Source organism: Pelodiscus sinensis, chromosome 27 (assembly GCF_049634645.1).
Source record: "Pelodiscus sinensis isolate JC-2024 chromosome 27, ASM4963464v1, whole genome shotgun sequence".
Lineage (NCBI taxonomy): Eukaryota > Metazoa > Chordata > Testudines > Trionychidae > Pelodiscus > Pelodiscus sinensis.
In genome coordinates this window covers 17,284,635-17,299,849 of record NC_134737.1, presented here as the reverse complement: position 1 = coordinate 17,299,849, position 15,215 = coordinate 17,284,635, and the positions used below count along the sequence as shown (strand labels likewise).

At 57.1% G+C, this 15,215-nt stretch overlaps 1 protein-coding gene across 4 annotated transcripts; it reads right to left on the bottom strand.

The window, feature by feature from the left end:
* Nucleotides 1–1,973: 1,973 nt before the first annotated feature.
* ETV7 (ETS variant transcription factor 7) lies at nucleotides 1,974–14,787 on the bottom strand. 4 transcript variants are annotated; one of them, XM_075909969.1, is made up of 9 exons: nucleotides 14,433–14,766; nucleotides 13,593–13,646; nucleotides 9,792–9,915; nucleotides 8,064–8,228; nucleotides 7,586–7,708; nucleotides 5,852–6,055; nucleotides 4,599–4,741; nucleotides 4,373–4,473; nucleotides 1,974–3,784 (listed from the first exon to the last, which is right to left on the bottom strand). In XM_075909969.1, exons 1-9 carry the CDS (start codon nucleotides 14,436–14,438, stop codon nucleotides 3,667–3,669), a joined length of 1,038 nt encoding a protein of 345 aa, XP_075766084.1. In that variant the 5' UTR covers nucleotides 14,439–14,766; the 3' UTR covers nucleotides 1,974–3,666. The 4 variants fall into 4 exon arrangements, with proteins under 4 accessions (XP_075766084.1, XP_075766083.1, XP_075766082.1 ...); XM_075909968.1 differs by lacking the exon at nucleotides 8,064–8,228 and having other exon boundaries at nucleotides 14,433–14,787; XM_075909967.1 differs by lacking the exon at nucleotides 7,586–7,708 and having other exon boundaries at nucleotides 14,433–14,785.
* Nucleotides 14,788–15,215: the final 428 nt, after the last annotated feature.

Genomic DNA, 15,215 nt, shown 5'->3' with positions numbered 1-15,215 from the left:
GCTCTTGTGCAGGTTGGTGAAAACACTTTGCACCGTCTTTATGACCTTTGGTCTGCAGGAGCTGAGCATTTGGGAAGTGCCGGGTGTAGGCCCTTCGTGCTGGCCCCCTGCACAAGTGTGAAGCTTACAAAGGCAGACCCCGATCTAGCAACGCTTAGTCACGTTAGAAACTTTACAACCAGCAGGACGTGTCCGCAGCCAGCATATCTCAGCATCCGTCTCATTGAGTGCCATGCTGTGTGTGCATAGAGTCCTTTGCAAGCCTAAGTGTTTGTGAGATCCTTGTAAGATGTTTTACTATCCCCATTTTACACAGGGGGAAACTGAGGCTCAGAGAGGGGGGGAAAGACTTGCCAGGAATTGAACCCAGGAATTGAACCCAGCTCTAAGTCTTTGCTTTAACCACTAAGTCATGTGTCCCGTCCCAAATGCAGAGAACTGGAGAACATCCAACATGATCCGAAGTTAGAGAACATGGCCTGTGAGGATCGGTCGAAAGAACTGAGCCTAGAATCCTAGAACTGGAAGGGACCTGGAGAGGTCACCCAGCTGAGCCGATGCTCAGGGTGAAGAAGAAAGAGGGGGCGGGAGAGAACCTGGCAGTCTAAACATAACAAAGGCCATACTGGGTCAGACCATCTAGGCCAGCATCCTGTCTGCCAACAGTGGCCACGATTCCTACCCATCCTGGCTAACAGCCACTGATGGACCTAGCCTCCATGAATCTATCCAGCTCTTTTTTGAACCCTGTTAAAGTTCTAGCCTTCACCGCATCCTCTGGCGAGGAGTTCCACAGGTTGACTGTGCACTGAGTGAAGAAAAACTTCTGTTTGTTTTAAACCTGCTGCCTATGAGTTCCATTTGCTGACCCCCTAGTTCTTATAGTGTGGGAACAAGTAAATAGCTTTTCCTTATTCACTTTTTTCACACCAGTCATGATTTTATAGACCTCTATCAGATCCCCCTTAGTCTCCTCTTTTCTAGCTGAAAAGTCCAAGTCTTTTTAATCTCTCTTCATATGGAACCCATTCCAAACCCCTCAGCATTTTGTTGCCCTTTACTGAACCTTTTCCAAGGCCAATCTATCTTTTTTGAGATGAGGCAACCACATCTGTACGCAGTATTCAAGGTATGGGCGTACCATGGTTTTGTTTAGAGGCAAGAAGATAGTCTCTGTCTTATTCTCTCTCCCTTTTTTAATGATTCCTAACATTCTGTTTGCTTGGTTGACTGCCGCTGCACACTGAGTGGATGTTTTCAGAGAACTATCCACATGGGCTCCAAGATCTCTCGCGAGTAGTTGTAGCTAAATGAGTCCCCATCCCTTTCTCTGGATAGCTGGGATTGGTTTTTCCAATGTGCATTACTTTACATTTATCTACATTGCATTTGTCATTTTGTTGCCCAGTCAGTTTGGTGATTGTAAGAAAGACATTGATAAATGGTTCTCCGTGTCCCCTAAGAGCGGTCCCAGCAATTCCCTCAGCGAGGCCTTGTCTACGCCAATCCCCACGGCCCATCTGCTCTGTGACTGCAGCTCCGCAGATCGCATAGCTGAAGCTGATGATCTTACAGCGGCATCTTCCATGTGATCAGGTTAGCGGGGGCCACTCCCGTATCGACTCGTTACTCTGCCCACCCGGGGGAGTAGTGGAGCCCCCGGGAGAGCACTCGGAGGCCGATTTATTGCCTCTGAGCGGACACAGTCAATGGACCGTGATGGATCCATTGCAGCAAAGGGAGAGAAGCCTACGGGAGTTGGCAGTAAGATCGTGGGGAGCTTATGGAGGCGCTACGTCAGTTGTGGCAACCTCCTCACTGGTGGCTTTTAAAAGCAGGTTCAGCTCCTGGTGGACGGTTTGGGGCCTTGCATCAGCGCAGGGGGTGAACTACAGGCCCTTTGAGGTGCCTCCCAGCCCTACATTTGCACTGACTCCCATGGGATCCCTGCCCCGCTTTCAGTGTGAGCACGATTCCTCCCTTGTTTGCACGGGCATTTTTAAATGTAAGATCGCTGGTCGAGTTGAGAGCTTGGCGGGGGGCCGCCTGTCCTGTGGGCACATTCAGAAGCTTGCAGATTTGTCCCTCTCCCGCCATTCGTTCCCCACCACAAGCAGAGCACAAGTGAGAGAGCCACTGGCCTTTATTCCCGACACAGGGAGAAATCTAGAACTGTCACTGGCTAGTGGCACGTTGCGTCAACTTCAAAGCCCACCCTCCCCTGTGCTGCCAGCAGTTCCCTTCCAGGCTCTCAAGGCAGAGTTGCTGGGTAATTTGGAACCCGCTGCATGGCCATCCAGCATGGGAACGCCTCTTGCTGCCAGACGGTGGGAAACGTCGCAGGCCAGAGTGACTGAGCACCGCTCCACGGGCGCTACGGCAATTCATTTGGGCAGTTCAGCATCTGGCCACTGACGGGGGGTGGGGCAAAGGAGGCAATTACCCCAGGGCCCTGATGTTTCAAGGGGGCCCGGAGCTCCCGGCTGGCCCCTTTGAATTGTCACGAGAGTGCTGCTCCGCGGGGGGGAGTTCTGCCCCGAGCCAACGTTTGTGGCTGGCCCACGTTTCTTGGGGCCGGATCCAGTCCCCTCGACTTCGCAACGTGGCAGCTCGGAGCGAATCCTGCTGCTGCTATCAAGCGTGATTCTTCTCACTTATCTTGGCAAAACCTCCCAGACTTCAGCTCTGCGACGCTCCGTTGCCATCCGTGGAGCGAGCCAGCCCCGGCCGCGTGCGTCCGATAAGGCCTCCAAACAGGCTACGTCCAAGTTAGGGATAAATCTCCCCCAGGAAGGAGACTGATGCTTATTGCTCCTCACCCAGGCCCTGTACATTTCAGCCTGACAGGTATCCCGACCCCAGGGGGCCAGAACGTCGCCTGGTGTAAATCAGGACAGCTCTGTTGACTGCAGTGCAGAGGGCGATTTACACCAGCTGAGGCTTTGACTCATGGGCACTTGTGTTCTGCTAAGCCCTGTGCCTGTGCCTGCCTGCGCTGTGCTCGCAAGCGTCCCTCGCGCTGCTCATTGCTGTACTGTCTGGCTGCTAATCACAAATGGCGTATTAGCAGGTGACATTAAATATGCACCCTGAGGGGCCCACAGGCTAAAGCTACACAAATATTGTCACGTGAGCCCTCATCAGCGAGGCACACCCGGCCCACTACACCTGTGAGCCGCTCCACTGCCGTCAGCGGGACTGGCACACCTGCCTGCTGGTCTGTGGTGACAGGGCCGCAGCCCAGGGGCGCTCTGACACCCCCGCCTCCTGGAGAGGGCTCACGTGTGTGTGACGGGCTTTGCTGGGCAGGGACATCTTGCTGCCTGAGGGCCGAGAGTGAGCAGGTTTGAGACTCCAGGAAGGAGCATTGTCCAGAAGGTACCAAATCTGAGCATTTCAAAACGAAACCGGCCCAAGAACCTATGAAGGAAACACCCCGGCGCCGGCGGCCAGCTGACAGAAAGGTCACAGGAGTGGAGGGCAGCGGGCCTGGGCGTGGCCGTTGCTGCTGTCGCTCCCGGGGTGGCGGAGTCCCAGCCGGTCTGTACTGAGCCCCTGACGCAGCGGCTCATGTCTGCGCACACAAGGCGTCCTGGCTCCCTTCAGTGGCACAAGGCCCGTCTCCAGCGTCGCCTGGGCCCACGGCAGCACCAGACTGCCAGCTTCCTAGGGGGAGAGCTCCAGCACGTCCTCCTTACAGTCCAGGCCTTCCTGCTCCTCGCTCTCCAGCTGCTCCAGCTTGCTGGATTTGTCGTGCAGGATCTCCCCGTGGCTCTTCAAAAACCTGGCCCAGAAACCCCAGCAATTAGTGTCAGCGGGTGGGGAGCAGCCAGAATTCCCACTCAGCTCCAGAGGGGCCTGATCCAAAGCCCACTGAAGTCGTGGGACTCTGCGCGGACATGTGGGCTTTGGACCAGGCTCTGGAGAAGAGGGCTCGGGGCAGCTCTCGGATGGGGCCTGGTTCTGCCCTCATTTCAGGAGGGGGGCGGAGCTCCGCTCCTGGCAGGCCCAGGCCCAGGATGGTCCCTGGATCGAGAGAGAAGCTGTCCCAGGTGTCCCACCCCCGTGTGTGGGGCAGAGCGGGGCCTCGCTCCTGGCTCTGCAGAATCAGCCCCTCCCACGTATTTAAATCCACCCGACGGCCTCTCGGACGCAGGCGTGCCGCTGCCGCGGGAGCTGGGTGGCGCCAGGTTTCGGTTACAGCAGCGGGACTCGCGAGCACGGCCGCTTACTCCCGCACCATTACGCTGCGTCTGCATCCGTGTCACTGAGGCGCAAAGCAGCCCTGCGAGCGCAGCGTGGACAGCAGCGGAGCCAGGCCCCACTGGCCAGCACACCCTGGCTAGGCTCCTTGGCCTGGCCGATGCGTCACCTGAATAACAGCTTCTGCCCCGGCTCCTTCCTGATGATGTTGAGTTTGTAGTAATGTCTTAGCGCTCTCGACATCTTCTCATAGGTCATGTTGGCCCGGTTCTGCAGGAGGAGACGAGGCGTCAGCGCCCAGCCCCTCCGGCCGAGGCTGGGAGAGGAGCGGAAGCACTTCCCCCGAGCGGGCACGGGACGACCGGGTGCTCTGGCCCACGCTCACCCAGACTCACCTTATGGTTCCCCCACAGCCTGGCGAGTCCGTTAGGGTCAACCACCCGGAAAACCTTGGCTTCTTTGTCTTCCCATTTGATGTACGGCTCGTAGCGACTGTCCGAGAGGAGCTGGTAGACGTAATCCCACAGCAACCTGCAGTCTGCAGTGACGGGAAGGGGAAAACCAGAGATTTAAGCGAGGGTGTGTCTGCAAAAGCTACAGCCGCCCAGCAGACAAGGTGTGTTACTCTCATGGTGCTTTTCATTAGCTCTCAAAGCTCCTTACAGAAGACGCTGGTATTAACCCCATTTTACCAATGGGAAAACTGAGGCACACTCTGGAGCTCTGCATGGGACAGAAGCCTGTCTAACCCCCACATGCTGTGTGGCTCTGTCCTCTCCTAGCAGTGGCGGGGTCCCAGACAGGCTGAACCTGCCGGCTCGGCTACCGGCTCGGCCTTCCGCTCCGGCAGTGGAGTCGGAGCCAGAGGCTCAGGGTTCAGCCTGCACCACGCCGCGGCGCTGCACTGCCGGGCTCATTCTGCTCTCTGGAAGGGCAGGCGAACTCCAGCTTGTGCTGTGCTACGGCAGGGAGCCTTATGCTGGGGCCAGGACGCCTGCCGGGACCCATCTCCAGCAGAGGCAGCGCGGGGAGCTGCGAGGGCCACACGGCTGATCCCCCGGACCCCGGGACCCATCTGCAGCAGAGGCAGCGCGGGGAGCTGCGAGGGCCATACGGCCGCTCCCCCGGACCCCGGGACCCATCTGCAGCAGAGGCAGCGCGGGGAGCTGCGAGGGCCACATGGCTGATCCCCCGGACCCCGGGACCCATCTGCAGCAGAGGCAGCGCGGGGAGCTGCGAGGGCCATACGGCCGCTCCCCCGGACCCCGGGACCCATCTGCAGCAGAGGCAGCGCGGGGAGCTGCGAGGGCCATACGGCCGCTCCCCCGGACCCCGGGACCCATCTGCAGCAGAGGCAGCGCGGGGAGCTGCGAGGGCCACACGGCCGCTCCCCCGGACCCCGGGACCCATCTGCAGCAGAGGCAGCGCGGGGAGCTGCGAGGGCCACACGGCCGCTCCCCCGGGCCCCGGGCCCCATTTGGCAGATGTTCAACAGGGGAACTTCTGGGCCAGATTCACCAGTGAGTGCTGGGGGCCCAGCTGCAGATTCCCAGTTACGCCTCTTGCCCCCAGCGGCCTCGTCTTGGCTGCTTGCCCTGCCGCAGGGCCAATCCGACCCAGGCCCCGGGCTTTGGAAACGGGCCCTCACCTGCGATTTTACCATCCACGGGGGCTGGCGATGTGCTGGGGTAAGAACAGAAGATCTCTGCCTTGTAGCTGACATGTGGGCTGTGGTGGGACAGGTTCAGTGGCTGAGGTCTGCAGGGGGCCGGGCTCAGGGACAGGGGCTGCTCCGTGTGGCCTGGCAGCGAAGGGACGGCAGCGGGGGCCACGTCGAGCTGGCAGCTGGCGCCTGCAGGGAAACACCAAGCACCCAGGCTGGATACACCAGGGCTAGGAAGCCCCATGAGCAGTGAGCCCCCGGGGCCCAGTTCCACCAGCCTTGGGCAGGGTCCCTGCCTGCTGCCCCCGGCGCCTCCCCGACTGTCCCCGTCCTGCCGCTTCTGCTCGGGGGTTCCCTCGCTGCCACAGCAGCCCTGCGAGGGAGGAGACACATGGCATCCCCCCCCCCCCCGCCGGCAGCTCCCAGTGGAGTCCTTCCTGCCTGGGGCTTGCGGGGAGCAGAGGAAGGGGACGGGGGAGGTGAAGAGGGATGGGGGAGGAGGGGAAAAGGGAGGAAGGGGGGAGGAGAAGAGAAGGGGGGATGGGGGAGGAGAGGAGAAGGGGGGATGGGGGAGGAGAGGAGAAGGGGGGATGGGTGGAGGTGAGAAGGGGGATGGGGGAGGAGAGGAGAAGGGGGGATGGGCGGAGGTGAGAAGGGGGGATGGGCGGAGGTGAGAAGGAGGGATGGGGGAGAAGAGGAGAAGGGGGGATGGGCAGAGGTGAAAAGGAGGGATGGAGGAGGAGAAGAGAAGGGGGGGATGGGTGGAGGTGAGAAGGGGGATGGGAGAGGAGAGGAGAAGGGGGGATGGGGGAGGAGAGGAGAAGGGGGGATGGGTGGAGGTGAAAAGGAGGGATGGGGGAGGAGAAGAGAAGGGGGGATGGGTGGAGGTGAGAAGGGGGATGGGAGAGGAGAGGAGAAGGGAGGATGGGGGAGGAGAGGAGAAGGGGGGATGGGTGGAGGTGAAAAGGAGGGATGGAGGAGGAGAAGAGAAGGGGGGATGGGTGGAGGTGAGAAGGGGGATGGGAGAGGAGAAGAGAAGGGGGGATGGGCGGAGGTGAGAAGGGGGGATGGGGGAGGAGAGGAGAAGGGGAGATGGGCGGAGGTGAGAAGGGGGGATGGGCGGAGGTGAGAAGGAGGGATGGGGGAGGAGAGGAGAAGGGGAGATGGGCGGAGGTGAGAAGGGGGGATGGGGGAGGAGAGGAGAAGGGAGGATGGGCGGAGGTGAGAAGGGGGGATGGGGGAGGAGAGGAGAAGGGGGGATGGGCGGAGGTGAGAAGGGGGGATGGGGGAGGAGAGGAGAAGGGGGGATGGGCGGAGGAGATAAGGGGGGATGGGGGAGGAGAGGAGAAGGGGAGATGGGCGGAGGTGAGAAGGGGGGATGGGCGGAGGTGAGAAGGAGGGATGGGGGAGGAGAGGAGAAGGGGTGATGGGGGGAGAAAGGGGCATGGGGCCCAGCCCCTCCCAAACCGTCCTCCACTCCCTAGAACTGGCACTCCTGCACCCCAGCCCCACGTAACACGTTTACAAAAATAAACGTTTTTAACATCCCTGCTGGCTACGCCACAGCCCCGGGGACTCACTCCTGTGCTCTGCCCACTAGGCCTTGCCTCCCTCTGACAGAAAGGTCATACGCAAATGAGAGCTTACAGGGCTGTTTCTTTAACAACCCCCTTCCAGCCCCCGCCCGCCCCACCGGAGGCTGCTAAAGGGGCTGGATACCTTCGTGATGGCTCTGGAGCTGCATGTGCTTGGCCTCCCTGAAGGGCGAGTTAAATAAAGGGCTGCACACCAGGGCTCTTCTCTGGGTCTTAATGTACTGCAGCAACTCGTACAGCACGTCCCCTGGGGAGAGAGAGAGGGGCCGTCTGCACTGGCTGCTCTGGGAGGGACTGAGCCGGCAGGGAGAGCAGACCCCTCCGGCACCGTGGCGTGGTCGCTGGGCCGCCGGCTGCGGGACTCGGCTCCGGCAGCCCCAGCTCGGCACGGGGCCGGATTCTGCGCAAGGCTCAAGGGGCTTAGAGCCTCCTGCCACACGGGGGCTGCTTGCTCTGCCCAGTGTCCCATCCGCCAGAGGGGGATGCTGCTGCCTTTGCCAGTCTTGTCCCATGTGCCGGCCGAGGCAGATTTGCAGAAGCCCTGCCCAGCACCCGACCCCACTGGCCAGCGCACGCCGCTGGCCACGATCCGTTGCTCTGACCTGAGCTGGGAGCCCTGTATCTGAAATCCTCCTTGGTGAGAATGCAAAGGGCCTTTCCGTTCATTTCAAACTTGCTCTCGTCCGTGGGCCGGAGGGAATATTCTTTCTCAGCCCATCGTAACCAGTGACTCACATCGTCTTTACTCCACAGCGAGGGCTGGATTCCTGAAAGCACAGCAGCGCGGCGGCTGAGGGAGCCCTGGGAGACCGGAGGGAACTGGTCCCGCTCCAATTTTACAGGCACCGCTTCAACATTGCAAAACCCGAGAAGGAAAACGGGCAGCAGGAGTTTGGCTCTGGCACCGCCCTGCTGTTCCTCCCAGCCCCGCTGGCTGGCAGTCGTGTGCCTGACTCTTAGGCCTGTTTTGAACATTCCAGTAACCTAATTGCTTGCTCATCTCTGCGCATCCTCACGTACCTCTGTACGAGCAGTGACTGGCAACAGCCCCATAGGAAGTGGGGAAACTGAGGCACAGGAGTGCCATGACTTGCCCAAGGTTACAGAGCAAGTTAGTAGCAGATCTGGGAAAAGAACAAGTCCTGATTTCTTTTCTAGTGATGACATTAGGGGACGAGATTCCCTTTCGAGTTAGGGGAGGGAGAGGGAATATCCAGGGTTCTTGCCAGAATCACTGGACTCCACCATTTCCCAGAGCTGGAAATGAAATAAAACCCAGGAATCCTGATTCAGTCTGCTCTAACCACTAGACATCACTCGCTTCCATATTATGTGCAAAAACTGAAAAGAGCTGTCAACACTTGCTCTGAAATGGTTTTACTTTTCTCCTATAAAACATTATTTTTACAGGTGTGAAAGCCCCTCCCATGCTGTCTCCTCTCCAAGGCCTGATCTGCAAATCCGAGAAGTTAAGAAAGACTGGTCGGTTTTCTATAACTAACTCGGATCCCGTCACTGGGCTGTGCTTGGGACTCTTCTGCATACCAACGTCATGAGTGTCCGTTTGAACAGGAGCAAGTTATGTACACGGCAGTCGAGCCTCCTGGGCCCATGACGCTGTTCTGTGTAGACACCGAGTAAGAAAGGGCCCCTCCCTCACGGAGCCTGGGTAGCTCTCTGGTCAGGGCTATCCCCCTTTGTCCCCAGACACATACAGGTTACACTGTGCTAGGGAGCTCAGTGGTACCGGGGTAAGAAAAAAGAAATCAAGGCAGCAGGAACTGATTCTGAGTCTCTTTTCCTGGGAAAGCCGCTGAACTGCTCTGTGCCCTCTCCCCCCTTGAGAGATGAAGACGGTAGTTACTGTAGAGGTGGGTAAGTAACTAACACGAGCACAGGAGAACAACCTACTAGTGCTACAGTAGAACCCCACAGCTACAAACAAACCAGTCAGCCACACGCCTCATTTGGAAGCGGAAGTACAGTTGGGCAAGAGCAGAGATTAAAACTCAAAGCAAATACATCCAAATCTTTACATGTAAACTGCTTAAAAACCAAAGGGGAAGCAGCAGTTTCCTTCTGTGTGGTGAAGTTTCAGAGCTGTAGTAAGTCAATGTTCAGTTGTAAACCTGGGCGAGAACAACCCTAAAGCTTTCCCAGTTCTGTACAGCCTCCCTTCCCCAGGTGCTCCGGACTCTGCGTTCTCCAGGGGTTATTTATGGGGTTACTCCTCTAATGCAGTGGGGGATGCTGCGTTTGCACAGTGCTTTATCAAGTGCCCCCCAATAACATTAATTTATAAGTCGCTAAACAAGGCACCATCTACTCACTGAGCCTGCCTGGTAACTTGAAGATTTCCCCTTCGCCGAATGGCCGCACAGGGGCCACACACCTGGCCTGTGATTGCAGGGGCAAGGAAGTTGCTGTCCCAGAAGTACTGACCGTCACTGCGCCCTGGGGGAGAGAGGTTAGTGCATCACCGAAAAGGAACGGCTCCAGCTGTAAGTACCCAGCCTGCGCACAACTTAGCATGGGGTTTCAAACAGCAGCATCGTTCTGTTCGATGCTGGTATCCTCCTGTATCCGCCCCTCAAAAGCTCATCAAACCTGAGCCGGGTCGGAAGGTGGAGGAGGCAGAGTCATGGAAAATCCAGGGACTAGAGCTGTTCAGCTCAGGGTCCCCTTTCCTGAGTCACTACGAGATCTGTTCTGCGTTCCTGGAAGTGCCACCTCACACCCGAGCCACAAAGCAGAAGTGCTACCTCTTAGCGGTGGTCACCGATCCCCCCACACACACACTTGTGGCAAGAGCAGGGTAGGGAAGGTCTTTTAACCCTGATCTCACTTGAACAACTGCACTCTGCCCTCACTGCCCCCAACACTCCCCTTGGCTCTAGAATTCTCCGTCAACGCGCCAGAGACGGAGACACAGCTCCGTGTGGGGCGCACGCTGGGGTGAAAGGAGCCAGGGATCTAGGCCTTCATCTAGGAAGCATGGTCTAGTGACTAGGGTACTGGCTGGCCCCCGCTCAGTCCTTATGCCAGCTACAGGCTGCTGGATCGATTTTTAGGCAGGTCGTTTCATCCGCCTTGTGCTGCAAAAGGCCCCAGAGCTAATACTTCCCTGCCTGGTCACAGGGGTGCTTGAGGGTTAATCCTCTTCACAGCGGAGATGCTTGGGATGCCGTTGTGATGGCAGGCGTATGACCAGCTATAGGATCCTAGCAGATAAGGCTTGGAAGAGACCTCAGGAGTCATCGAGTCCCACCCCCTGCCCAGAGCAGGACCAACCCAACTCCATCATCCCAGCCAGGGCTGTGTCAAGCCGGGACTGAAACCCCTCTAGGGATGGAGCTTCCAGCCCCTCCCCCCCCCCCCCCCCCCGGGAACCCAGCCCAGCGCTTCCCCACCCGCCCAGGGAAATCGTTTGTCTTAATCTCCAACCTAGACCCCCCCCCACTCCAACCTAGACCCCCCCACTCCAACCTAGACCCCCCCCACTCCAACCTAGACCCCCCCACTCCAACCTAGACCCCCCCATTGCTGCTTGTTCTGTCTCCTGCCACCACTGTGGCCTTGTCTACACTGCTGTGGGCCACTAACCTACGTTACACAACTTCAGCTCCAAGAATAACACAGCTGCTCTGGACACACTTAGGTCTGCTTGCTGGTAAGTCAAGAGCTGCAGCTCTCCCGCGGACTCTTCCCATTTTGGTGCAGTACCGGAGCCAACAGGAGAGCGCTCGTTGGTCCATTTATCGTGGCTGTACTCGGTGTGATAAGCCAGCCCTGCTCTACGCCGTTATCGAAATAGCTGATGAAGATATTGACCAGAACCGGGCCCCAACTGCCCCCTGCAGAAGCCCACTCCTTACTCCCTTCCGGTATGACTGGGAACCATTGAGAACTGCTCTGGGAAGAGTTGTCCCACCAGCTAGGCACCCACCTTCCAGCAGAGGGGCATGGACGACTGTACCAAATGCCAAAGTCTGGCTATACTAGGGATGTTAAGTATCAGTTCATTGAAGAGCTGAGGTTGTAGTCCCTGAGGGCAGGACCAGCAGCCGGTACGCTCCAGCCCCACTCCCAAGGCGCCCCTGCCACTCGCACGGCTCTGTCTCTAGCAGAGGCAGCAGGGGGGTGCCAGGCGGGAGCTGGTCTGCGAGGGGAGCCAGTTTCAAACCAGCTCCCCTCATGGACTGCCTGCCTGTCGCCTGTGCAGCTGCTTCTGGTACAGAGGCAGCAGCGCGGGGTGACAGAAGCCCGTCTGGAGTGGGATCTGAGCTCCTGGACCTGGTGCAAGCTAGAACTGAGCCAGGCTGCCTGCCCACCCAGCTCCTAATACACTTTAAATGCAAAGTCACAGTAGGGTAGGTCCCGGACCCATCGCACGCCCGAACTGAGCCAGGCTGCTGGCCAGCCTGCTAAAAAAATCTACTGGAGGGGGGAGGGGGAAATGCATGTAGCCTATAGCATTAACCTATAAGCTTTTGCTAATTGGTTAATCGACTGCACTATTACACCCCTAAGGTATACCACATCTGCTGCTTCCTCCTGAGCCACAAGGCTTGTTATCCTAGCAAAGAAATCCATCAGGTTGATTTGAGATTTGTTCTTGACATGTCAATAGCTGGCTGTTACTTATCACCTTATTATCTTCCAGAGGTTTGCAGGTGGATTCCTTAATTAGTTGCTCCATTATCTTTCCTGGTACAGAAGTTAAACCGACTGGTCTGTAGTTTCCTGGGTTGTTCTTATTTCCCTTTTTATAAATGGGCACTATATTGCCCTTTTCCAGTCCTCTGGAATCTCTCCAGGACATTTCAAAGACGATAGCTAAAGGCGCAGATACCTGCTCTGTCAGCTCCTTGAGTATTCTAGGATGCATTTCATCAGGCTGTCGTGACTTGAAGACATCTCACTTTTCTAAGTCATTTTTAACCTGTTCTTTTCCTATCTTAACTTCTGAACCTGCCTCCTTTTCGTCAGAATTCACTATTGTAGGCATCCAATCACCACCAGCCTTCTTGGTGACAACCGACACAAAGGAAGTTGTTACGCACCTCTTCCATTTCCACAATTTCTGTTATTGTTTTCCCCTCTTCACTGAGCAGTGGGCCTACCCTGTCCTTGGGCTTCCTCTTGCTTCTAATATATTTATGGAAACTTTTTTTTTGTTACCCTTCTTTATGTCTCTAAACTAGACTGAGCTTGTTTTGTGCCTTTGCCTTTCTAATCTTGCCCCTGCACACTTATTTGCTTACATTCATCCTTTGTACTTTGACCTAATTTCCACTTTTTATAGGGCTCCTTTTTTCTTGTAGATCATTCAAGAGCCCCTGGTTAAGCCAAGGTGGTCTGTTGCCAGACTCCCCATCTTTCCTGCGCAGTGGAATAGTGTGCTCTTGCACCCTTAATAATATCCCCTTGAAAAATGTGTCACTTGGGTTAAGCCCAAAAACATGAACCTGGCCTCAGCCAGAATGAATGGAGCATGTGAATACAGGGTCGTCTTTCCTGGGCTCCCCAAAGTAGCTGTTCCATTTGAGCAGCAATCTATAACTGCAGTAGGAGACGCTATTTCCATGTATGACATGGGGGTGTAACATGAAAGTAGCAAGTCTCTTCCTTTACACATTAAAGACATCTGTCTACATAGTGTTAATTGTGTCCAGACCAGGAAGAAAGCCTTCCAAAAATGCTTTAATGCTTATCTGGATCCTTCAAAAATTAATCTCTGCACTTTTTTCAGCAGGTCTGTTATTAGCTTTATTGGCAGTCGCCTAGGCGGGTGCCAAGTTAAACGGGGCACCAAATGGTGGCGCAATATCATTGAGGGGTTTGGAGGTGGGGGCGCCAATTGCATGGTTCGCCTAGGGCGCCAGTTGCTAGTCTAGGGCCGCCCCTGTTGGCAGTAAATACTACTATCGGCTTTTCTTTCCACCCCCACACACCAAAAAAAAGCTCAGACTATATTCATTACACGGAGGCAATCCAGCATGAACTTTTTCATTCTTTGTGAAACATGAAGTGTGTTTCAGATTCATTCTAAGCAATAGGCAATGGGGAAAATAAAAGTGAAAGAGGTTAGCAGGGTACATTATATGTCACTCTTCTGAAAAGACACTTACTTTCTGGCTTTGTGTTTTTTCCCCTCGCTCAACACTATGGCAGCTAGATTTACCCTTGAAAACAAAAATCCAGTTTACAGGTATTCTTGGGAGGCAGGAAAAGTGCTCTTAATTATTTGCTTTATTTTCTCCTCTTCACACAGTTCGAGTCCCAGGCTGTTGGGTTATTTTATTTCTTTGGTTCTCAAGGGTTCTCTTCAGGAGTCTGTAGAGACTTGCTGGAAAACTTCATAAAACCTAAGTCAGGGGGTATTTGGCAGCTCCTTCAGGGGTGAAACGCATCCAATTATGCAGATGGCAAACAATAAGCTAGTGTGTGATTGGCCCGGGCTCTGCATAGCCGCGTTCGCCCCTTGTCCTCTTTCCCCTTCTGACCTGTCCCAAGGAAGGAAGGGGAATTCCAGGGTGTGTGAATTGCAGCCTCGTGTTGACACAGCGGGGAGGATCACGATGTTTCCAGGGGATCCAACGCCTCAGCCAGATTGAGAGTGGGGGGGGGGGCTGCGCTGGGGGGCACGGAGCGCTAGAGGCTGTGTGGGTGCAGGAGGGGAAGAGTCTGAAAAGGGGGGCTGGTTGCTGGGGGGAGCAGGGCTGTGCGGAGGGCGAGGGGCTGGTTGCGGGGGGGAGCAGGGCTGTGCGGAGGGCGAGGGGCTGGTTGCGGGGGGAGCAGGGCTGTGCGGAGGGCGAGGGGCTGGTTGCGGGGGGGAGCAGGGCTGTGCGGAGGGCGAGGGGCTGGTTGCGGGGGGGAGCAGGGCTGTGCGGAGGGCGAGGGGCCGGTTGCGGGGTGAGAGTCAGGGGGCGGGGGGAGGCTGGGGGGCAGGAAAGCGGCTCGGCTCTTACCTGCATGCCAGGTGGAGGGGGCGGTGCAGCTCCGGCCGCTCCCCGCAGCGTCCCCCGGCGCCCCTCGCCCGGCCGGAGCGATCCGAGCCCTGCCCCGAGCCCGGCGCGCACAGCAGAGAGCGGGCGCTGGGCTGATCCTTCCGGGAAACGAAAACGAAACGAGGCGGATCTGAGAGGAGCAGGCGCCGGGCCCGGGGCCCCCTCGCCGGCCGCCCCGCCGGGCTGGCGTGTGTCCAGGGCAGGCAGCGCCAATGCCCCGGCCACTGCAGGGCGCCCCGGCTCGGGGCAGGCGGGTGCCGGGCGCTCGGGTGTCCGCTTGCAGCCCGCAGCGCCCAGCCCCGCTGGCCTTGCACGGCTCCCGCATCCTGCATCCCGCGGGCTGGCCGGCTCGCTGCCCCCTGCAGGGTGACAGCAGAAGCGCTGCGCGGTGTGTCATGGTGCCTATACTGCTAGCCGCTCCCAGAACCTGCCTTTGGCCTCAGGGGTGGCAGCTTGCAGGCCGCATTTTACCGGCAGGGAGTTACAGTTCCTAGTGGTAGAACTAGTGGAGGAACGTCTCAGACACTTCGCCAAAGGATCAATGCCCACAAAACAGATACCAGACAGGATCACAAAGAAAAAACAGTTTCTTGCCATTTCAACCAGAAAGGACACTGTCTCAACGACCTAATTACCTGCATCCTGCTTCAAAGACCTTTTAAGACTGCACTTGAAAGAGAATCCTCTGAACTGTCATTCACGCTTAAATTCCACACTTTACACACAAATTTGAATAAAGACGCT